This window comes from Herpailurus yagouaroundi, unplaced genomic scaffold, assembly GCF_014898765.1.
Source record: "Herpailurus yagouaroundi ecotype Mexico unplaced genomic scaffold, PumYag 202, whole genome shotgun sequence".
NCBI classification, from domain to species: domain Eukaryota; kingdom Metazoa; phylum Chordata; class Mammalia; order Carnivora; family Felidae; genus Herpailurus; species Herpailurus yagouaroundi.
The window spans coordinates 14058492-14082923 of NW_024412433.1; the positions used below are offsets into that span (position 1 = coordinate 14058492).

General features: G+C 38.5%; 1 protein-coding gene and 1 pseudogene across 2 annotated transcripts in view; both read left to right on the forward strand.

Annotated features, from left to right (window-relative positions):
* CUL3 (cullin 3) overlaps positions 1-24432 on the forward strand; it is a 76030-nt gene that overhangs the window by 26400 nt on the left and 25198 nt on the right. For both annotated transcript variants that reach the window (XM_040450865.1, XM_040450868.1), the window contains exons 3-5: positions 16484-16644; positions 17652-17766; positions 19740-19968. In XM_040450865.1, coding sequence (XP_040306799.1) covers positions 16484-16644; positions 17652-17766; positions 19740-19968 — 505 coding nt within the window. The remainder of the gene's footprint in view (positions 1-16483; positions 16645-17651; positions 17767-19739; positions 19969-24432) is intronic.
* On the forward strand, positions 14256-15168 carry LOC121014491 (40S ribosomal protein S2-like; annotated as a pseudogene).

Sequence of the window (24432 nt, forward strand, 5' to 3'; positions counted from 1 at the left end):
CCCCGATATGCCCATGACTGGTATCTGGAACTTAGGGATTGTTACGTTATAGGGTAGAAGAAACTTTGTAAATGTGACTAGATTAAGGATCTTGAGGTGAGGAGATTGTCCTAAGTTACCCCAGTGGGCCCAGTGGAATCACAGGGTCATTACAAAAAGAGGGTCAGTAGGTGACAGAGGTGATGTGATGACTGAGGCAGGGATTAGAGCGATGTGCTCTGAAGATGGAGGAGGGGCTACAGCTAAGGAATACAGGTAACCACTAGAAGCTGAAAAAGGCAAGGAACTGGGCTCCCCCTCAGATCCTCTAAAAGGAACCAGCCCTGCTGACATCTTGACTTTAGTCCAGGGAAACTAATTTTACTCTTCTGAACTCTGGAACCATGAGAAAGTAAGCAAGCTACTAAATTTATGGTCATTTATTCAGCAGTGATAGGAATCTCACACAAGGACAAAGTTTGGAATATCCCCTGTGCTGGGGTCTGCCATCTGTAAATAAATGGGTCATCTGTAGTTGTGAGGGGATAATTTAGTTGAGTTGGCACAACGTTTGCATAGTGGAGGCGGTCAGCAGAGTTTGTACTTTTTCCAGGTATACTTGGCAGTTTCAGACAAGAATGTTCAAAATCAGGAATACCTACTGATGGAATTAGCCTTATTGGGTATGGGGGAGAATTCTAAGGGTAGTAGCATTATTGAAATGGTTGATTGTGAGTCTGTGGTGTTTAAGAAGTAGGCAACTGAATCATAAGATCCTAGAAAATAGAAGTATTAGCTATTAGGGATCAGTAAACCTGGAGACCTAGTGAGAGTGAGGAGCAGGTTCCTTTCAGTGTAACAGAGTAGGAAAGGTAGGAGGAAAAAGAAGATCTTTAGCACCAGAGATATTTGGTGTCTTGTTAATGATGAGGCTCAGGGTTTACCCATATCAACATATGGGTGAAGGGAATAAAATAAGGTGGGGGGTGAAAATTTAGGCACCCGTAGAGTGTGTCAGATTGGTCATTATTGTCAGTGTTGGAGTTACCAATGACAATAGGTGGCAGGGAACCGACTTGAGAGAAATAAGTAAGCTGTTTGCTGAAGCTACCAAGGATTTATGTGTTTTGGGAGGTCAGATGATAGAATGAGAATATGGAGATGATGGAATTTGTGTTCATGTATTTTCTGCTAGGTTCTAATGCTTTAGGTCCAAAAAACATTTCTTCTTTACGATATTCTAGATTGCACATTTAGAGAAGTTTGAAAATAGCTATATTCTGGAAGAGCGCAGGTTGCTTAGGAGTCTTTTGGCACCTTCTCTGCCTTTAAAATGACATCTTAAGTTCAAAATAATAGAAAATAGGATCCAGTGGCTTTGAGATTATTGAGCTTCACACCTGTTCAGTATTTTTTCTGACCCAGGAAAGACACATTTTACCCATATGTACTGTAGTTTTCACATTTGAGACTGACAATATAAATACTGAGGCATCCTTTTCTGGTTAGATTACAATCCAAGTACCAGGCCTTTGTGTTATAAAAAAAAAAAAAAAACCAGGGCATCATCATAAATACTGTAAAGGTCAAGAGTGTTGTGCTTGGTAATTAGGATTTCTTCCTTGCCTTCCATCTCAGTTCCTGTTTCTAACAAATTAATAGACTCATAAACGCCTTGATTACCATGCCCTGTGAACTGTTTTCTGTGTTTATGCAGTGGTGATGTAGCAGTGCATGACGTTGACTTTAGGGAGGCGAGTATTTATTCAGCATAAAGTGGTGCAGTCAGAAATACAGCACATATTTCTTGAGGTAGTAAAGGAAATTAAACCATTTTTTTTTTTTTTAAGAGAGGGAGAGCGCGAGCCAAGAGAGGGCTAGGCGTGGGAAGAGAGACTGAGACTGAGGGAGAATCCTAAGTAGGCTCCATGCTCAGCATGAGCCCAACGCGGGGCTTGATCGATCACACCACACGACCACGCGATCATGACCTGAGCTGATATCAAGAGTTGGATGCTTAACTGAGCCACCGAGGCTCCCTGGAAATGAAACTTTTGTTCATAAAGGGGACTGCTTCCATATTTTGTGTGTGTGGGTCCAGGAAATTTGGAGAACTGGAGAAAAAATATTTAATGATGAATTAAGAGGTCCTCCACTTCCAATGTTGTTCCTATGTTGTCCCTATGTTGTCAGTTCCTGTGTTGTCAGTGTTTGCCTAAGTTATTTAACTTCTCTGGGTAAAACTCTTGTTTCCTTATTTGTAAGTAAAATAGATTTGTTGCGTAAGAACTCTGGTTTTTATTTTTTTGGGATTTTAGACCCCTTGGAAAAATGGTCAAGAGTCATGGACCATCTACTAAAAGTAGACATCTGTACATCTGCACACCACACAACATACACTTTTATATACAGTTTCAAGTGGTTTATGGGTTCCTTGTGGCCTGTCTGTCTATGGGCCTGTCTATGGGTGGAGGATGTGTTGGTTAGATCATTTTTAAGTTTTCAAGTTCTTTGGACTCTGAAGGTGTTTTTAATACCATTAAAATTTTTACTGATGTTTATTCACTTTCTGAGAGAGAGAGAGAGAGAGAGAGAGAAAGAGAGCACGTAAGTAGGGGAGGGACAGGGAGAGGGAGGGAGACATAATCTGAAGCAGGCTCCAGGCTGAGCTGTCAGCACAGAGTCCATTGCGGGGCTCAAACCCACTAACTGTGAGATCATGACCGGAGCCACAATCAGACTCTGAACCAACAGAGCCACCCAGGTGCCCCTATACTATTTTAAAACCAAAAGTGAACAGCTACCTGTGTTGTCTGTAATGAAGGAAAAAACAGGAGGTGTGAGTAGAGAAGTATTAAGTTGATGACAGTTTCTTTAGGAACTCTTAAAGGGGTTCATGAAGCCTTGGTTGGCTAGGAGTCTCCCCAGTACTATTCCTTATACTAGCACATAACACTTTCAAAGCCCTTAGCGTGTGCCAGGCACTGTTTTAAGCATATTTAAATATATTTCATTTAATCCTTAAAATACCTTTTGATTGTTGTTTTTAAGCAGTAGTTTGGGAAAGCAATAAAATTTTTATTTTTTTATTAAGAAAATTTGCATTTTTAATTTCTTTTAAAAAGTAAAAATATTTTGGGGCACCTGGCTGGCTTAGTTGGTTAAGCGTCCAACTTCAGCTCAGGTTATGATCTCACAGTTCATGAGTGCCAGCCCTGCATCGGGCTCTGTGCTGACAGCTCGGAGCCTGGATCCTGCTTCAGATTCTGTGTCTCCCTGTCTCTCTGCCCCTCCCCACTCACACTCTGTCTCTCTCTCTCTCTCTCTCTCTCAAAAATAAATAAAGATTTAAAAAAATTATAAAAAAGTAAAAATATTTTTCTGAATATGTAACACATACTATTTACTACATGGCTGTCTCCCTGTGCTAAATGTTTTAAATACCTGACCTTCCAGGTGTTATTATACTGTCCAATTCACGAATGAATAAACCAAAGTTAGAGAGATTAACTAACCTGCCAAGATCACACAGTTAACTATGTTACTGGAATTGTGAATCCAGGTCTTTTTTGAGTCAAAAGCCCATGGTCTTTACCACTTGTGTGTACTACCTCAGTGCAAAATTATGTATATTAACTCTGCTTAACAGAATTTATGGTTATTTACCCAGGGTTGAGCTAACATTCATTCACCTTTGTGTTTATGAGGATAAATTCATTCGTTCACCAAGTGTGCAGCAAGTGTGTATTACATATTAAGCATTGCTCTAAACAATTGTGGTTCCTTTTTCCAAGTTCTGTCATTGGGCAGTTGTATGCTGTGGACCTCCATTTGGGCAGATAATCCTGGTTCCCTAAACCTAATCGAAGAATAGTGACTTTTTCCATGATCTAAGCATAAGCTTTTTTTTTTTTTTTTAATTTTTTGTCTTAAAGTTTGTTTATTTTGGGGAGAGAGAGAGAGAGAATGTGAGCGGGAGAGGGGCAGAGAGAGAGGGAGACACAGAATCTGAAGCAGGCTCCAGGCTTTGAGCTGTCAGCACAGAGCCTGACACGGGGCTCAAACTCAGGAACCCTGAGATCATGACCTGAGCTGAAGTGGGATGCTTAACTGACTGAGCCACCCAGGCGCCCCCAGTGTAAGCTATTGAAGCATATTAGAATAGTATTCTGTGTTTCTTTTCTCATTTTTTTGTTTGCACCTGATACTAAAATTCTCCTTGAAGAAGTAACTTGGTGTATGATCTTAAGATTCCTAATTGTCATCAGAAGTTACTTAAAACCAGAAATACTGGAATACTTAGAAACTCACCCAAAATATTAGATACCCTAGTGGTTATTTCATCCACTTGGTAGTACACTAGCCCTACAGTGTACTATCTGATTTTTCTCTTCTAATTTTTTTTGACATTTTTGTTGATATATAATGTAAATAAAAGTGCACAAGCCTTTTTTTATCCATTTTTCCTTAATGTGAGTTTTCTAGGATTTTTGTTTGCTTTTTAGTCACTTGTAGGAGCCTTTTATGGATCCTGGATAAAAGTTCTTTGTAGATACATGTTTTATAAGATATTCCACTCTGGGCCTGCCTTTTCTCTCTTTATGATGTCTTTGAAGAGAAGTTTTTAAAGTTTTGTTTTTTAATGTTTATTTTTGAGAGAGAGAGAGGGAGAGAGTGTGTGAGTGGAAGAGGGACAGAGAGAGAGGAGACACAGAATCCAAAGCAGGTTCCAGGCTCTGAGCTGTCAGCACAGAGCCCGACGCGGGACTTGAACCCACAAACTGTGAGATCATGACCTGAGCGGAATTCAGATGTTCAACCAACTCAGCCACCCAGGCACCCTGAAGAGAAGTTTTAAAATGTGTGTGTGTGTGTTTTTTTTAATTATTATTTATTTTTTTTTTTATTTTGGAGAGGGGCAGAGAGAAAGAGGGAGACACAGAATCTAAAGCATGCTCCAGGCTCTGAGCTGTCAGCACAGAGCCCGACATCATCACCTGGGCTGAAGTCAGACGCTCAGCTGACTGAGCCGCTCAGGTGCTCCCCGAAGAGAAGTTTTAAATTTACATTAATTATAGTTTTTAAACTGTAGTTGTTCAGTAAAGTGCATAAATACCTGTTTGGTCAAATTTATTAACCATGTTCAGATTTTCCACGTCTTTACTAAATATTGTTGTCTGTCCTATTAGCTCCTGAGAAATGTTAAAATTTTAGATTTGATTATGGATTTGTCTTTTTCTTTTAGTTTATGTATTTTGAGGTTTTGCTATAAAATAAAAATTTAGGGCTATTTTATTTTCCTGTTGAAAAGACTCTTTTTATGAAATATCCTTCTTTATTCCCTGTAATACTTCTTGCCTTAAAGTCTACTTTGTCTAGTATTGTTCTATGAGCTGTCTTTCGGTTTATGTTTGTATGGCAGCTTTCTTTCCTTCTCACGCTTTTGTGTCCTTGTATTTCAGGTGTGTCACTTGTGAACACCATACAGTAACACGCTTTTTAACCCCATCTGATAATCTTTGTTTTTAAATGGAAGCATATGGTTTATTTATGTTTATTTAACTGTTAATATATTTGGGGTTAAATTTGCCATTATGTTGGTTTTTTTTCTATTTGTCTCACCTGTTCTTTATTGATTTTCCCAGCTTGCTTGCCTTTTTTGTGTGAATCAAGTATGTTTTATTATCCGTACCGCTTCCCCATTAGCTGTTATTTGTTTATTCCTTTATTCTTATTGTAGTGGCTACTTTAGAGATTATAACATAGATTCCCGACTTACAGTTACCTTACATATGTGTGTATTTTAGACCACTTCCTGGGTAAGAATTTCAGAATACTTGGACTTCCTGGAGTTTTTTTTCCCCCTTGGCTTTTAGATACTTAATCCTGGGGTGTTTGTTTTGGTGTGTGGGACAGGCCTGGTGATTTTTCTAACGTTGTACATAAAAAATCGGGGAGGCCCTGGATGGCGGTGTCTTTCTTCAAAGGACACGTAGTTTGGCAGGCAGGTACAGCACGGGCAGATTACCATGGTCTAGTTGGAGCTGACTTTAGGCTTTGTTAAGGCTCCTCTGTTGGAGTCTGTCTTTATTCCAGGGCATCTCTTTGCTCGTACGGAAGAGCCGGCTGGGGTCTAGAAGCCTGAGGTGTTTACCAGCTTGCTCTTCATGTTACTGTACCTTCAATTCCATCTTCTGTCTCCTCACCCCTGCAGGTCTACCCGTGGTGTCTGTTGCACTCTGTAGCCTCCCAGGGCTGCTTTGTCTCTAGTGTATTGGTGTCCTGCCCGCGCTTAGGTACTAGGTCAGGAAACGTCTTGATGAAAATTGCTTGCGGAATTTCCGGTTCTTCTTTGCATTTCTTTCCTTTGCAGACTTTGGCTTCATAAGTCCTAGCTGCTTGATAGCCAGCCTACCTGTGACATTCTTCTTAGCCTCCCATTTCCAGTCCTCCAAATAAAACAAATGATTGAAGGCGAGTGTCGGCCTCCTGTCAGTGTACTTGCTTTTTGTCCCGAATCTTGGCCCCACAAATCCAGGTTGCCTTTGTTGTTCTTTGATGCTTTTAAACAGTTGGTGTTTCTTTGTTTAAATTGTTATAAAATGCACATAACGTACAATTTATTATCTTCATCCACTTTAAGTGTACAGTTGGCTGATACTAAGTATGTTCATACTGATGTGCACCCGTCACCTCCACCACCTCCATCACCTCCAGAACTTTTCATCTTGCAAAACTAAAATTCTGTACCTGTTAAACAGTAACTCCCCTTTCCACTCTCCTTTGAACCTTTGCACCATCATTGTACTTTCTGTTTATATGAACTTGACCACTCTAGGTACCTCATATAAATGGAATCAGAGTGTCTGTCTTTTTGTGACTCAGGGTTCATCTCGGTTGTAGCGTGTCTCAGAATTCCCTTCCCTTTTTTTTTTTTTTTTAACTTTTTTTTGTTTACACATACTCATTTTTGAGAGACAGGGTGTGAGCGGGGGAGGGGCAGAGAGAGAGGGAGACACAGAATCCGAAGCAGGCTCCAGGCTCTGAGCTGTCAGCACAGAGCCCGATGCGGGGCTCAAACTCACGAACCGTGAGATCGTGACCTGAGAAGTCGGATGCCCAACCGAGTGAGCCAGCCAGGCTCCCCGCAAATTCCCTTCCTTCTTAAGGCTGAAGAATATTCTGTTGCATGTGTGTACCCCATTTTGCTTATCCATTCATTTGTCAGTGAACACTTGGGTTGTTTTCATCTTTTGGCTATTTTGAATACTGCTTCTATGAACATGGGTATACAAATATTTCACTAAGACCCTGTTCTCAGTTATTTTAAGAATATACCTGGATGGTGGAATTGCTGGATCATGTGGCATCCATTTTTAATTTTTGAGTAACCTCCATATTGTTTACCATAGCGATGGCACCATTTTACATTCCTACCAGCAATGCTCAAGTGTTCCAATTTCTTCACATATTTGTCAGCGCTTGTTATTTTCTGTTTTTTGTTTTGTGTTCTAATAGTAGCTGTTTTGATGGGTGTGAGGGGGTGTAGCTTTTTATTTTCATACAGTTTTAATAGTTGTTCTTGCCTGAGGAATTGGTTTTGTAAAAGCCTTTCTTTCAATATTAGAAGTGGAAGTGAAATAGCATTTTAAGGTAGATGTTATTATGAAGATGTTAAAGTCACACCTAGTAAATGGCTGTGATAGGAATGAAATAACCCATCTGGTTCTTAAATCTGAGCTCTTTTTTTCTTTTTAAGTTTATTTGTTTATCTTTAGAGAGAGAGGGAGAGAGAACGTGTTGAGGGAGGGGCAGAGAGAGAGAGAGAGAGAGAGGGAGAGCACGAATCCCAAGCAGGCTTTTTGCTGACAGCCCATTGCAGGGCTTGGTCCCACGAACCGCAATATCCTGACCTGAGCTGAAATCAAGAGTCTGCCACTTAACTGACTGAGCCCCAGGCACCCCTTAAATCCGAGTTCTTAACCACTGAATTATGTTGCTACTCTGATACAGGTCTTCTTTCCTAAAGTCTTATAATCTCATTGTTCCAAGACCTTGAGGGTGATTACTCGTATGGTTCTAATAGGGACCGTTTTCTAGTGTTGATGCTTTTTTCTCCCACACTGTTAAGATTGTCAAAATTTAGAATTGGGAACATTGTGTTTATTTTATGATTTGGTACAATTAACACAGCTTTAGAGAAACATGACTAGGGTTTTGATTTGTTGGATTGACTAGGATACAACTCTTAAAATAAATGGAAGTTATATATATAATATATATATCATATGTATTATTTTTTTGAGAGAGAGAGAGCAGGTGTGTACACAAGTGGAGGAGGGGCAGAGAGAGAGAGAGAGAGAGAGAGAGAGAGAGAGAGAGAGAGAGATTGAGAATCTCAGGCAGGCTTCATGCCCAGCACAGAGCCTGATGTGGGGCTTGATCCCATGAACTGCAAGATCATGGTCTGAGTCAAAGTCAAGACTCAGGACACTTAACTGAGTCCCAAATGTTATTTTTAAATAAAATTCCTTAAAACTATATATATTTTTTAAAACTGTGACAGCCATGAGAGATTTTGAACTAATTTTACAGTGGTGGAAACTATGACTTTGATTTAGTCATGGAGCTAAATTTTCAAGCCAACCGTATTCTGTGCTTTTTTCCATGTACTTTACCCAGTAACATTGTTAAGTCCAGAAATGTTAATTTGTCTGCAATTTACTATATCATCTCTTACTAGTGCCCTTTCAGCAGTATAGTCAGACACCAGCATTGCGGAAAATATTGGGACAGTTCTGTAAAATTTGCTGTAATTAGACTTTTTTTTTTTTTTTTTTTTTTTTTTTTTTAACATAACTCTGCACTAGAAACTTTTTGTTATTTTTCTGGGTTTTGTTTTGCTTTTGAATTTTCTGTTTCTGTTTTCATAGTGTTAAGTCTTCTTGTATTTATTTCATGGCTTGAAAGTGAACCCTATTTGAAAACACTTGTATTTATTGCTTGTTGATAGAAGATTGCCTAGTGATTAAGCTTCGGAAAGCAGGTTCAAGCATGTTCTAACAGACAATAGCTACTTGTTACAGAGTCATTTACTTTTTTTTTTTTTTTTTAGTAAGTTAAACTTTTTAGGGTTTATCTGTAGTTTATGAGCAGGACAAATATTTACTATTTGTAAAGATTTTTAAACCTGTTTATATTCCTCATCCTCCTGTTTTTAAAAAATAAAAAATGTTCAGCTGGTTAAAGATACTTGAACTACTTCTTGCAAGTAAATTAACTAGTAAGAGTTAATGTTATTTTTTGAACTTCATTATCAGTTGTTTTTTTAAGTTTATTTATTTTGAGAGAGCACGCGCGAGTGGGGGAGGGGCAGAGAGCCTCGCAAGCAGGCTCTGCACTGTCAGTGAAGAGCCCCACATGGGGCTCGATCTCACAGACCACGAAATCATGACCTGAGCTGAATTCAAGAGTCCGATGCTTAACCGACAGAGCCACCCGGGTGCCCCAGTACTTTTTAATTTCTGATCTAGGTTTTATAGTTGTTCTTGGCAGGGAACTTGGCCTTCCAAAAGCTATTCTTTCAAGACTAGACATGGAAATAAGTGCGCTAGCATTGTGAGGTAGGTGTTGTGTTGCAGTTGAAGTCAGATGGAAAAGCAGTCTGGCTTTTTCCCAGGTCTATAAAACGAAAGACAAAGAGATGGTCCCATCATTATTTCCTCCTCCTCACCCTTGGGTTCATCTAGCTTGTGAAGAGTCTTGCTGGTTGTAGATTTGCTTGGCCAAAAATAGCAACCTCTGAGACAGAACCATAAATAAAGATTTAAAATGTAATTTTTTTTTTTTAATTTTTTTTTTCAACATTTATTTATTTTTTGGGGACAGAGAGAGACAGAGCATGAACGGGGGAGGGGCAGAGAGAGAGGGAGACACAGAATCGGAAACAGGCTCCAGGCTCTGAGCCGTCAGCCCAGAGCCCGACGCGGGGCTCGAACTCACGGACCGCGAGATGGTGACCTGGCTGAAGTCGGACGCCCAACCGACTGCGCCACCCAGGCGCCCCTAAAATGTAATTTATCTCTGTGGTGTTGAAGCTCATATCCCTTTAGTAAATGTAATGTTTGACTCAGACATTAAGCTTTCAAACATGTTTTTTAGAACATTTTATATTTAAAACACTGTTTTGGCTTAAAAAGGCGAATGGAAACAGCCACCAACTTTCTTTTTTTTTTTTTTTTTTTTTAATTTTTTTTAATGTTTATTTATTTTTGAGACAGAGACAGACAGAGCATGAACGGGGGAGGGGCAGAGAGAGAGGGAGACACAGAATCGGAAGCAGGCTCCAGTCTCTGAGCCATCAGCCCAGAGCCTGACGCGGGGCTCGAACTCACGGACCGCGAGATCGTGACCCGAGCTGAAGTCGGACGCTTAACCGACTGAGCCACCCAGGCGCCCCAACCAACTTTCTATCTGTACTTAGCTTTCCTCAATAGATCAATGCCTAATTGTGAACTCATACAAACTATATTTTGGTCAAAAAGCCTGAGATTATGAAAATAATAGTTTTAGGTTTTTTTAAACATTTTTTTTTTCATTTTTGGTATGAGTTTATATCTGTCCTTACTTTGAGGTTGTATTCTCTTAGTTAGAGGTTAACTAGTGGTGGGATTTTTAAATAGATCTTTTAAATTAAATATTCACATAGAAACGTATACAAAATGAAAGTCCTACAGTGATTTAAACAATTAGAGCTGCATTAATATTATATTGCATAAATCTAGCCACTTAATTAAAAAAACTGTTTTGTTTTTTTAAAGTAATCTGTATACCCAGTGTATACGGCCCTGAAGTCAAGAGTTGCATGTTCCATTAACTGATCCTGCCAGGGGCCCCCCAGGCACTAATTTTTTTGACAGAGACATTCCTGTTAGAATCTGTTAGGAAAATGCTATTGTGTACCCACAGCCTGAATTCCTTCAGATAGTACTAGTAAGCAGTAAACAAGATTCAGCATGTTTATTTAGCAAGTACTTTAACATATATTATGCACAGATCTTAAGTTTGTGAACGTGTGCATGCGTTTCCATTTAACATGTACACTTATTATAAACACTTGAGTGTATGTATGCATCACTCTTAATTTTGATTGATGGTAATTAATCATACATACCAAACATTTAATATAAATGACTCTTTAGTATTACTGATTTAAACAGCCACACTCAATTTTGTGGGTTTTCTCTTCTCCATTTATTAGCTCTGATATCGAGAATCAAATTTTGGGGTTGACAAGTTTTAATATTATATGTCATTTAATTATAATCATCATATACACCTTGACAGTCTCACATTAAAAGACAAACTTTGAGGTCTTAACACTAACATCTGTATTTCTTTTGTCTCCAGTCATCTTCCATGGACTTAAATGTTGCGTACCCTCAAACTAACCATGTGTTCCCATCATACCTGGCTTCCTTTACTGAAGCATTGTTTCTCCCCATACAGAGTATACCTGGAGAATTCCATCAGCTGCACCTGACTTTTTTTTTTTTTTGGCTTTTGGCTTTTCTCAGAGGACTTGAGCTAGATGGCATTATAGGCCATAAGGTTATTGATTCACCCACATCACTGTGCGTGGGAATGAGAAGAAGGAAACCCAGGCCAGGGAGACTGGTAACAAATAGAAAGGGAATAAGTAATATTGAAGTCTGTTTTGGTCCTTCATATATGTTAACTTTTGATGAGAGAGTAAAGCTTCATAAGAAATCATATTAGAGTTTGAGATTATCTTTACCAACCTTTTGTGTTACCCAGAACCAGAGTGGATAAATGACTTACTCAGGGTCACCCAGCCGGTTAATAGTGATACAGCCAGAGCTCATATGAAAAATTCCTAACTCCACATCTAGTATTTTTCCATTTAAAAATCTGCTGTAACTGATAAGTCCACTTTAGACAACAGTTTAGCAATTTCCATGTGATCCAACACTTCCACCTCTAGAAATCTGGTCCAAGCAGAATGAAAGCATGTATCCACCAAAGGATTGTACCCAAACGTGCCTAGCAACATTACTCGTAGTAGACAAAAACTGGAAAGAGCCCAAAATATCCATCAGCTGGTAAAATAAACTAAATGTGGCATATCCATACAATGAAGTACTATTCAGCACTACAAAGGAATGAAATACTGATAAATGTTATATCATTAATGAACCTTAGCAACTTTATGCTTAGTGAAAAATCAGATACAAAAGATTATATATAATTCAGTTACATTTAAATGACCTGAAAAGGAAATCTGTAGAAAGAGAAAGCAGGTGTGCTGAAAGTGGGATTGACTACAAATGGGCTTAAGGGACTTTTTTGGGTGATGGAAATAGTCTAGAACTAGATTGTGGCAATGGTTAGACAACTATAGAAATTTACTGTAAATTATTGAAGGGTACTCTTAAAATAGGTAAATTTTATGGCATGCAAATTATACTGCAGTAAAGCCAAAAAAGGGGAACATTAAAAAATTTCACTCTGAAAAAAGCTCCACTCTAAAACTCATAATTTATTCTGAAGATTATGCTGTATGTGCCTTTTGTTTTATAATTCTTACTGGTATTGCGCCTTTTGCCAAAAACGATAAAATCTGACCTGATTCTCTAGACATTTCTCTTAATTAAGAACATTTGATTTCTTAAAGAGGTTAAACTTGTTAATGTCATATATACATCATATATGGTATATACATATATGACCCCCACACACCCTACAAGTCCCTTGGGCTTGAAGTAGAGTTGGAACTTCCTGTGCTTGCCACAATTACCAGTGTTTTCTATTCTCACTGTAAAACAGCCTGAGTAAAAACTCTCTCACTGCTATTTCACTACTTTTAGTATATCTTCTCTATTTTGCTCTCACCAGTCGAGCTTTGTGTTCACTGAGAGTTTTTTGTATTCATTTTCAAACCGGTTTATGCCACTTGTACCTGTTATTACATAATTTAATATGGTGTAAACCAATAAAATGGTGTTAGAAGCAGTAGAATTTCTTGGTAAACAGATTGGATGTTTTAGAAAGACTTGACAAAGGCTAATCACTAAATATTGGTTCGAATTAAGTGTGGGTAATTTAAAAGACTGGAGTGGGGATTGTAAAAATCTAGAAGGACTGTTTTTACATTCATATTGCTTCACAAATGTCTCTGGTTCATGCTCCGTCTTAATGAAACAAAATAGAAAAGTTTATTAGGTGAGGGTGTGTGTAAGAAAGGTAACACTGAACTCTAATCACAGGATTCATGTTCAAAGACAAAAGTCTTGATATCTCTATGAACATGTATTATGTTTTAAATTAAAAATTTGAAGATGCAGACGTGTGTGTATGCTTGTTTTTCTTTTACCACCTGTCTGCAATTAAGCAGCCAGTTATTGGTTTTGATCCCATAGGGTGAGAGTGATTCTGTATATGGTATTATTCAAAACTATATAAACATCAAATTTATAAATAACTTATGTGATAGAATATTTTGATAATAAAAAGGATTCTTTAAAAAATTTTTAGATTTATGACTGTTTTTATTGAATGTATCTTGTTTTATTTTATTAACGTTTATTTTTGAGAGAGAGAGTGGGGGGAGGCAAGGGAAGGAGACAGAGGATCCGAAGCAGCAGTCGTGCTGACAGCAGAGAGCACGACACAGGGACTCGAACTCATGAATTGTGAGATCATGACCTGAGCCATGTTCGGATGCTCAGCCAACTGAGCCACCAGGCACCCCGAATGTGTCTCATTTTATGCAGAAAAGTAAGCCAAAGTCAGGATGATAGTAGGAGAGGACTAAGCCTGCAGGGGAGTAGAGAGTGGCTTCAGTACCTACAAAACAAGGCCGTCAGAAAGGAGGAAGGGTGCAGTCAGGAGACACTCAGAGTTTAAGATCTTGAGATGGAAGTGTGAAGTTTAAGAATCTCCCAGAGAGATGGGACACCTGCAGGGCTCAGTCAGTTGAGAGTCCGACTTCGGCTCAGGACACTGATTTCAAGGTTCCCGGGTTCAGGCCCCGCGTCAGGCTCTGTGCTGACATCTCAGAGCCTGGAGTCTGATTCGGATTCTATGTCTCCCTCCCTCTCTTCCCCTCCCCCGCTCAACGAGTGTGTGTGTGTGTGCGCGCGCTCGCTCTCTCTCTCTCTCTCTCTCTCTCCCTCCCTCCCTCCCTCAGAATAAAACGTTAAAAAAATGTTTTTAGGTAACATTAAAAAGTATCTACCAGAGAAAGAAAACACCAAATGAGAGAAGACACTGGTGCTGCCAGAGGGCCCGTGGCCCTGGATTAGGAGGCCACAGAGTCTCCCTCGTTGGCTTTGGCAGTGCCATCGGGGCTTGGGGTCACGACGGTGGTTGGTGGTTGGGGTGAGGCCAGGGCCACGGAGCTTGCAGAGGCAAGGCGGAAAACAGGGAACGGATCCCCATCACCAAGCTGAGCCACCTGATCAAGGACGTGAAGGTGAAGTCCCTGGAGGAGATCTCGCGCACTTCCCTGCCCATCAAAGAATCCAAGGTCATTGACTTTTTCCTGGGAGCATCCCTTAAGAATGAGGTTTTGAAGATAATACCTGTGCAGCAGCAGACCTGTGCTGGCCCGCAGGCCAGGTTCAAGGTGTTCGTTGCCATCCGAGATTATCATTGGACACGTTGGTCCGGGTGTTAAGTCCTCCAGGGAGGTAGCCACTGCCATCCTTGGGGTCATCATCCTGGCCAAGCTTTTCTAGTGTCCCTGTGTGGCAGGGTTCCTGGGGGGAACAAGATCAACAAGCCCCACACTGTTCCGTGCAAGATGACCGGCCACCGTGGCTCTTCATCCCTGCCTCCAGAGGCGCTGCCATTGTCTCAGCCCCTGTGCCCAAGAAGCTACTGATGGTGGCTCGTATTGACGACTGCTGCCCCTCAGCTAGGGGCTGCACTGCCACCCTGGGCAGCTTTGCCAAGGCCACATTTGATCCATTTCCAAGACCTACAGCTGCCTCACCCCTGATGTCTGGAAAGACTGTTCACCAATTCCCTGTCAGGAATTCACTGACATCTTGGAAAGACTCACACCAGGGTCTCCATGCAGAGGACCCAGGCTCCAGCTGTGGGCACCACATAGTTTTATACAAGGGAAAAAAGGTCCAAGCCTGTTAAAAAAAAAAAAAAAAAAAAGGAAAGAAAGAATTTACTGGAGAGTCATCAGTGAAAATTTTGGACGTACTAACTTGGATGCACAGTTTTGAAAACGTGAGCTTGTACCGAGATGGTATGGAATGTAGAAATGTGAGCGGCGAAGATACTAATCAAAGAATGGCTTTCCTTGTAGCCATTAGGTGTGTACCCTTGGGGGAGCTGAATGAAATAAGGTCGGAGGAGTGCGGTCACGTGAAGAGAGTGCTACTCCTGGAGAATTGAGTTAAAACTGTCGGGAGGATAGGATGTGGTCAGTGCCATTTTAGTTGCATCGCTGATAGTGGTCCAGCTTCTGTTAATGTTCACCTGGTAGCTTTGTTTGGTGTTGCTTGCAATGATAGTGTGCCTTTTAAAAGTTCCAGGATCACAGTTTGCAGTGGTTTTTAACTGGTTTTGGATTGCAAATGCCTTTAAGAACCTGGTGAAAGCTATGGGCTCCATTTCTAAAATACTTATGTACCAGCAAACACACAGTAATTTTACAATTTTTAGTTCGTCAGAGACTCACCAAAGCCCAGAGAGATCCTGGTTAAGAACAGAAAGGAATTCTCTTGTTAATCCTTTGTGAATTAAAACAGTATTCCGGTGTGTTTTGGTGTAAATGTGGATTTTCAAATAATGCACAAAATAGGATTTCTATAGCCAATAATTCTGGATTGTATGTGCTCTATAGAGTGAGACACTTGTAATCAAGTTGGCAAGAACTTGAAAATAAGAGGACTGCAAGTAATCTGTTTGAAAGGACGGTAACTAGAAGCGTTTTAATTATGTAATACTTAATGCTGCTGTATTATAAGCATTAGAGCCTTTTAATATTTACCAGTAAGCAGTCAACTTCAGTTACATGGATCGGTATTTCTTTTGGCTCTTCAGAGAATATGATCTTCACGTATGGTATTTAAGAAAGGAAGAACCATGTTTGGGCATGGTATGGCTTTGGAGAGAAAGGGAGATGTGCCTGTGCCTACCTTGCTGCCTCCCTTTCTCCCCTGCTTTCTGCTTACCTGATTCTCCCTGCGGCTGGTGCCTTCTTCCCCCACCCCCTTTTTGCTTAAGGTGAAATGGGCGACCAACTATATATAACCAATTGTTTGTAAATTGTAAAGACCAACTTTTATGTAAGTTGGGAGGTGCTAGAAAATTCTGTGTTGCTTAAGATAGTGTGAAATGTTTCTCACCTAAAAAATGGACCGCTTTTATAATTTTAGGTCCTGTATTATTGTAGCTCACGGTGATTATTTTTATGTTTGCAAGAGTTGTGCTCAGTGTTTCTGTTATTTTGTTTCAACTGCAGGACCGTGTATATGTACAACAAAATAATGTGGAGAATGTCTACAATTTGGGATTAATTATTTTTCGAGATCAAGTTGTACGTTATGGGTGTATTAGGGATCATCTACGACAAACACTATTGGACATGATCGCAAGAGAGCGGAAAGGAGAAGTTGTAGATCGGTATAATCATCTCTTTCTACTTCAGTGTTTAGTTTTTTAGTGGTTGTGTCTTGGGAACCAATGTGCTCTCGTAATCCTATTGAAATAAAAGTTTTATTGTCCAGCACATTGTGAAAATCCTCAAAAACCTTTTCACAATTAACGAAGTTACCTAGATTTTAACTTAAAGCACATATCTATTTTTAGAAAAGTCCACCCTAAGCTTCTATTTAATTTACTTTTAAAAAAGCAAATCAGCCATTAGTCTTCTCTTTTTATTTTTCATTTATTTTTTTTCATGCTGGCATTTGGTTCTTTTTTGCTGTGTGATAACTTTTTTGTTTCTTCTCTTTGTCTTTATCTTTAAAAGGCTCTCTAGCTTTCATTCTTAACATATTTGAAGAAAAATGTTGAACATAGTCTACAATGACTAAGAAATACTGTACTCCTTCTGTTAAGTCACATTCCCTCCCCCTTTCTTACATGATTGCAGCCCAGTTTTTGTGACACTGCAGTTAAGAGTGGCTTGAAACATACAAGATTGCGTTCCCTATTTCTCTGTATTCAGAGAAGCTATTAGAGGAAGACTTGTAAAGTTCTTTTTTATTTCGGCTCGGGTGCTTGATCAGAATTGCCCGGAAGCCATTTGGTACAAAAAAATTACAATGCCTGTGAGTAGCTGTGTGTTGTGCCCGAGTCAAGTAACTTCTCCTGCCTGCTTTCTCATAGTCCTTTTATATTCTGTATTTTAACATAAACAGGAATGTTTAGGCATTTTAGACATGTTTTCTTGCAGATTTTAAGGTTATAACAATGTGAGAACAACCTGAGGTCAGTAGCTGTACAGTCAAGATATGCTTTCCAATTAAAATGACTCCACATCCTTACGTATAATAAGTTGCTTATGGGAGACGGGTCACTTTGATTTAATGCATGTTCTCAAAGTCTCTCTAACAAGTTCTGTTAAGTTTTTTTACATGAATATTTAATGGAATTTGGTGATCAAGTGGTTTAACTTCTTTTGACAGGGGCGCAATAAGAAATGCTTGCCAGATGTTAATGATTTTAGGTCTCGAAGGACGATCCGTCTATGAAGAAGATTTTGAAGCTCCTTTTTTGGAAATGTCTGCAGAATTTTTTCAGGTAATCAGTGAAGATCTAAATAAATGCTCTTTGAAGATGTTCTCAAAGTTACTGAGTACAGTTACTGATTTGAATATTTGACCTTTTTCTACTGAGGCCCTTTTGGGAAAGAGGGTACAAAAAATACCCTTTAGCGCACTTACTCCCCACCTACTCCCCATTCTCACGTTCCAGGGAAGGAACCTATTAAAGAAAAATTGAAGAGTATGGACTCAGACACATGATTTTTTAAATTATGTGTAATGAAACATACAAACTTAGACATAACCTTAATATTTTATTATGTTTATATGTTACAAATTATTTACCATAAATTCACAGGCAGTGCATCACTAATGAAGTCCCATTATTCAGTCTTTTGTGAATATAAGTTACTGGTAAAATAAGTGTAGAAATACACATGATCTCATGGCGCGCGCACACACACACACACACACATATATATATCTATATATCTGTGTATATCTTAAAAACTATTGATGAGGAAAGTAGAGGTCATAAGTATAATTGATAGAAACTTGCAGCAGTATATACCACCCAAAACCAACTGAATTGCTAAAAGTGAAGTTAAACTAGTACTAATTTGTAATGAAGTTACAAAATGGAAGGCGTATTTATAAGATCGTGATAACCATGCATCCTCCTGAAACCCTCATTGCTAGTAGGAGCTTTAAGTCTGTTGTTAAAACAGACTTAGCTGAATACTAACTAAAAGTTTTTACTTCAGTAGGAGGCTTTTTAAAAAATAAATGAATACAAAGTTACAATAATTCTTAATAGTTCAGTAGGTCATTCATAAGAGCCATGAGATGTATACAAAGATGGAACATGGTGAATTTTGGCGTCCTTTACACATAAAGAATAGACTTGCTGCCTTTTTTGTTTGTTTGTTTGTTTGTTTGTTTGTTTAAGTTAGTGTGTAGCCCATCAAGAAGACCTTTGTGGCCTGCACTGGTGAGCCTGGACCGTGCTTTATGAACTAGTAATTTCATAATGTAGGAAACAGTTTCTATTTTCTAAGAATGCAGCAACTCATTCTAGATATTTTTGACCTGTGCATTCGTTTTAATTCCCTTCGTTACATTGTCGACATACCAAGAGATTAATCATCAAGATTCCCAGATGTGCTGCAGTAATGTGTATGCATGTATGTATATACATAGTACATACTGTTGTTAACAGTGAGTGGAAAGATGGTCTTACCTGGAGTTTCATTTGGTGTGTTAATGTCTATTCTTAGAAACTTGATTGTTTTCAAGGATTAAAACTACTTGTTGTCAAAAAGTGGAACGTGTTACTGAATTTTATACATGGTTTATATCAGCATGTCTTCTGATTTGTGATTCTTAGATGTGTTTGTTAATCCTCCTATCAAATAGGTTAAAATCACCTGGGTTAACATTTATAATTTAGTGGAACTTCGGTCAGGCTGGTGTTAGCAGACAAGATTAAGAGTTACATAAAAGCTCTGTTTCTCAATCATAAGTTTATAGACATACGCGCACGCACACACACGTATATAACACACACACACTCCTTTGAGACTGGGAGTGGGTGGCAGTTGGACTTTAGTAACTAGCAGTGTGTGAGCAAAACTGTATGATAAACATGAAAAATCCTTATAGGCATAATTTATACACATTAAAACAAATCAAAGAAGAATTTCCTACTCTGACTTGGGGTCAGATGCTCCGTTCTGTACTTTCGACCCTTACTAGCATTTGCTCACTTTTTCTGTTATTGGAGGTATTTTGGGCAAAGTTTGAGAACACTGATTAAGGATAATGTATTGATTTTTCTTCTGTAATCAGCGCTTTAAAGGATGTAATTCAGCCATGTGGGTATGTGTGATAAGAAACTACATAAAATGTTAATAGTGCTAATGATATTTAGATTGTAGAAACCCACTTAAAAGCAGAAACGCATTTTGCTTCTACATTTAAAAACAAAAAAGTCATGTTTCTTATTTGCAGATGGAAAGCCAGAAATTTTTAGCAGAAAACAGTGCTTCAGTATATATAAAGAAAGTAGAAGCTAGAATTAATGAAGAAATAGAACGGGTGATGCACTGCCTTGACAAATCAACCGAAGAGCCAATAGTAAAGGTGGTTGAGAGGGAACTCATTTCCAAGCACATGAAAACTATAGTAGAAATGGAGAATTCTGGGCTAGTACATATGCTGAAAAATGGAAAGACAGAAGGTAAGTATCAGCAATTGAAAAAGAATTAAATGTTTATAGTTCTACCAGGATCTTAGTAATTTTTTTTTATTTTACTATAATGAAAATAGATTATGAATGTCAGTTTTCAAGTTGTGTGTGTCATTAATGTATCAACTGCTGTTACTTTGATAGGATTTAACAGGAAAGCTCCACACTTATTAATGTGGATTTTCGGTGTCTCTTTTAATTAAATGGCTTTTTTCCCCCTCTCTTTCATCTTAGTCTCCCTCATTTTTTGTGTTTTTCTTAACCCAGAAGTCTGTGTTACTGGTGAGACCAATGAGGTCCTCTGTTACTGTCCTTTTTATATACAAGGGAGTTGGACTGTCTTCATTGCCATGTACTCTCTCGTTTTTGTGATTCTTTTAAAATCTGACATTCCAATCATAAAATTTGTATAGGCTTTCCTTTGGGAGTTAGTTGTGATAAGGGTGTTGAAAATGCAAAAATTATGTGTCTTTCATGTGACATTTTAGATGAATTAGTAGACTGGTTTTGAGAACTCCAGAGTTACAGACTTCAGAGAAAGGAAAATTGCATAAAAGTGAAAGCACAGTTTTGAGTAACTGTAGCATTTATTCTTGTTGGCTATTTACCCCCCTTTTTTTTTCAAAATTTTTAAATGTTTATTCATTTTTGAGAGACAGAGACAGAGCAGGAGTTGTGGGGGGGCGGGCAGAGAGAGACGGAAGTAAAGACTCTGAAGCAGGCTCTGAGCTGTCAGCACAGAGCCCGACGTGGGGCTCGAACTCACGAACCACGAGATCATGACCTGAGCTGAAGTCAGACGTTCAACCAACTGAGCCACCCAGGTGCCTCTACCCTTTTTTTCCTGAAAACAATATTTTGTGATAAGTACCTTAGGAGAAATCATAAATAAAAGAATAACAGTCATGTTGTCCTTATTCTTAATTTCTGAAGTTTTACTTAAAACTATGACTTTAGGAATCACTAATATGCTGTTAAAAAATAGGGGTGCCTGGGTGGCTCAGTCGGCTAAACGTCCAACTTCAGCTCAGGTCTTGCTCTTGTGGTCCGTGAGTTCGAGCCCCGCGTTGGGCTCTGTACTGTACTGACAGCTCAGAGCCTGGAGCCGGCTTCAGAATCTGTGTCTCCCTCTCTGCCCCTCCCCCACTTGCACTCGCTTGCCCTCTCTCTCAAAAATAAACGTTAAAAAAAAATAAACATGGAACTCTTGGTATTTTCCTCTTTCTTAGATGACCTCCTAGCAGTGTTTTAGCCAGCTTACTTATTACAAAAGAAACACATACTGCCTCAAGGTTGTAAATTTGCAGGGAATGAGAACAGTAGTTAAGTGAATCACTTAAAAAAGAGGTAGATATAAGAGGAGAGAAAAGTAAGATGGTAGGAAAGGAACTTATTTTCTGTGCTGCCTTCAAGTGTGATTCTTGCTTTCTGTTTTGAGATGCTTATATTTCTTCCTGAAAGTTGTATGTAAATTTGTTGTTTTTATTAAACCAGAGAAAAGATGCTTCTGGTAAACCTTTTCTTTTGTAAAAGCCAAAAAAAAAAAAAATCATTTTTAAATTATGTGTGTCATGTTTTCTAAACTAAGCTATCCCTGGATGTCTAAAGTCTAAGTCAAGGGCTGGCAAACTTTTTTGTAAAAGGCCCATACAGTAAACTACTCTTCTCTGTTGTAATAGTGAGAAAGTAGGCATAGACAGACAGTAACACAAATGGATTAACTTGACTGTGTTCCTAATGAAACACTGATTTTTTTTTTTTCCAACCACTTAAAAATGTAGAAACCATTTTTAGTTCATGAGATGCACAAAAATGGACAGTGGGCTGTATTTGGTTCAGGGGCTGTAGTTCGACAAACCCTGATCTAAATGCTCATCCAGAGTTAGTGTTTTCTTGTCTACCCTGGGGGAAGGTGGGAGAGGGTGAATTAAATTGGCTGGAGAGTAGAGCTTAGGAAGTGTTTGATGGAGAGGTTGTTGGGCATACCTAAATTACAGTATCTCTGAAATCTGCATGGAGACTTGTGTTAAAGGCATTAAGTATGCCTGACAACATGGCAAGTGCTTAATAAGTACATAAATGAAGAAATAGCAGAATACTAACCATAGTTCTCTAGTACTTAATGTTTTTAGCAAGTAAACAGCTATCTGTGATTGTAAATTAAATTTTAAAACGCTGGCTTCAATTTTTTCAGCTTCCCACTAGGAACCTAATCGCAAAATGTCTTCATTGTGTTAGGCCCTGCTCTGGAGCAGTAAGTCAAGAATATGTCAGAGGCACAACTTAACCGTTATGAAGCCAAGCATCTCATAAATCAGAAAGTGAAACAGCTTTCTGACCATGAATGGAGGCTGAATTGGATTGGCTATTAGATGCAGATAGCTCTATGAAATTTAAATTCAAATAGCACTTCATTTTACTAAGTTTGTACAAAAACGTTTGATTTTTGAATGCCCAAGTATTTTTAATTTTCTCTTTCACGTTACCCACTACACCATACATTTATATATGGTGCATTCAATACAATGAAGTTGTATTAATTTCCATATAGTTAAATATGCAACATATAATTGAGCAAAACTGTAACAACAGAGGAACAAAATAGACAAGTTGGGAACCATTTTGTTAGAGATGGGTTTGATATGCCAAATTTACTATAGTAAATCTCCATAAATTACTGTGCGTTTTTATTTTTTAATTAAAAAAAATTTTTTTTACATTTATTTATTTTTGAGAGACAGAGCACTAGTTGGGGGAGGGGCAGAGAGAGAGAGAGAGAGAGAGAGAGAGAGAGAGAGAGAGAGAGAGAATCCAAAGTAGGCTCCAGGCTCTGAGTTGTCAGCACAGAGCCCAACGTGGGGCTTGAACTTACAAACTGTGAGATCATGACCTGAGCCAAAGTCAGACGCTCAACTGACTGAGCCACCCAGGCGCCCCAACTGTTGCATTTTTAATACCTGTTTTTAACATGGGAAATTTGGATGTAATTTATGCCAAATGTGAGAAACTGTAAGATTTGCTGTGTGGAGATGACTTTGGACATGTATTATTGCTGAAAACTTAGTGTTTAATAAAACTTGATTTTGAAAGTCTCTGAAACAAATTTTAGAAGCCCTTTTTTTCTAACATTTGCTTCTAAGTATTTCTCAAATACAAAAAACTTCAGTATTAGGATCTGAATTATAGCCTGTCTGTCAAGCTTGTCCCACCAGCAGTTTGATTAGAGCCCCCCCATCAAAAGAAAAATAACGTTTTATTGCTTATGAAAACTACATAAGTTTTTAGATATCAGTGTCCATAAATAAAGTTTTATGGCAACACACAGTCATGCCCATTTATTTATGTGTTATATGTGGCTTCTTTCTTGTTACAGTGGCAGAACTGAAGTAGTTGCAAGAGAGACCATATGGCCCACAAGTCTATAAAATATTTACTGTCTGGCACTTTCCAGAAAAAAATTTCCCAGCCCCCGATCTAGAAGCTGCTATTCTAACTTCCATTTCAAAAGTTCTTGATGATAAAACTTTTTTTATATTATTGTACAGTCCTTACACTTAGAGTCTCCCAGTAAGTTTCAGAGAAACCCCAGACATAACGGGAAACAAAGCATTTTACCTCCATATTAAAAAATTTTTTTTTTAATGTTTGTTTATTTTTGAGAGAGCACGAGCAGGGAAGGGGCAGAGAGAGAGGGAGACACAGAATCCGAAGCAGGCTCCAGGCTCTGAGCTGTCAGCACTGAGCCTGATGTGGGGCTTGAACTCAATAGCCGTGAGATCATGACCTGAGCCAAAGTTGGGCACTTAACCAAGACTGAGCCACCCAGGCGCCCCTACCTCCACATTTTGATCTTGTGAAAAATGATATACAAAATGGACAGAGTCCAGAACTTTCATTCTAAATAAAAACAATATAGTGAGACACCAAGTTTTAAAATACAAGTATTGGCCTAGGACATCCCCTGGAAAATGTTAGGGATTGTTTTGAGGAAAATACTAAGGAATAGGAACATATAAAACTATAAATATCATAAATATCATATACACTTTACCATGGTGTGTAATGAAATAAATCCTAGTATATTTTATTTTATTTTGTTTTATTTTATTTTATCATGTTACTGTTTGAACTTTGAGATAGACATACCTAAAAATATCTGTAAGACTTTTCATTGGTTCTTATTATGTTGACTACTAATTAATCCATAAAGTTATCCTTAAAGTTATCCTTTTGATAGACATTTCATAGTATATGATTGGGTTCTAGATTAGAATTGTATAGGAACTCAAAATTACAGTTTTCTTTTTTTTGTGGCTTTCTTATTACACTGTATAGGCATATTCCACGTAAACTGAAATTTGCTGAGACATCTTATTAATGCTCTCAAAGCATCTTATCTGAAAGCTGTATTTCATAAATTGCAATAATAACCATTAGCCAGCCTATTTTTTTTTT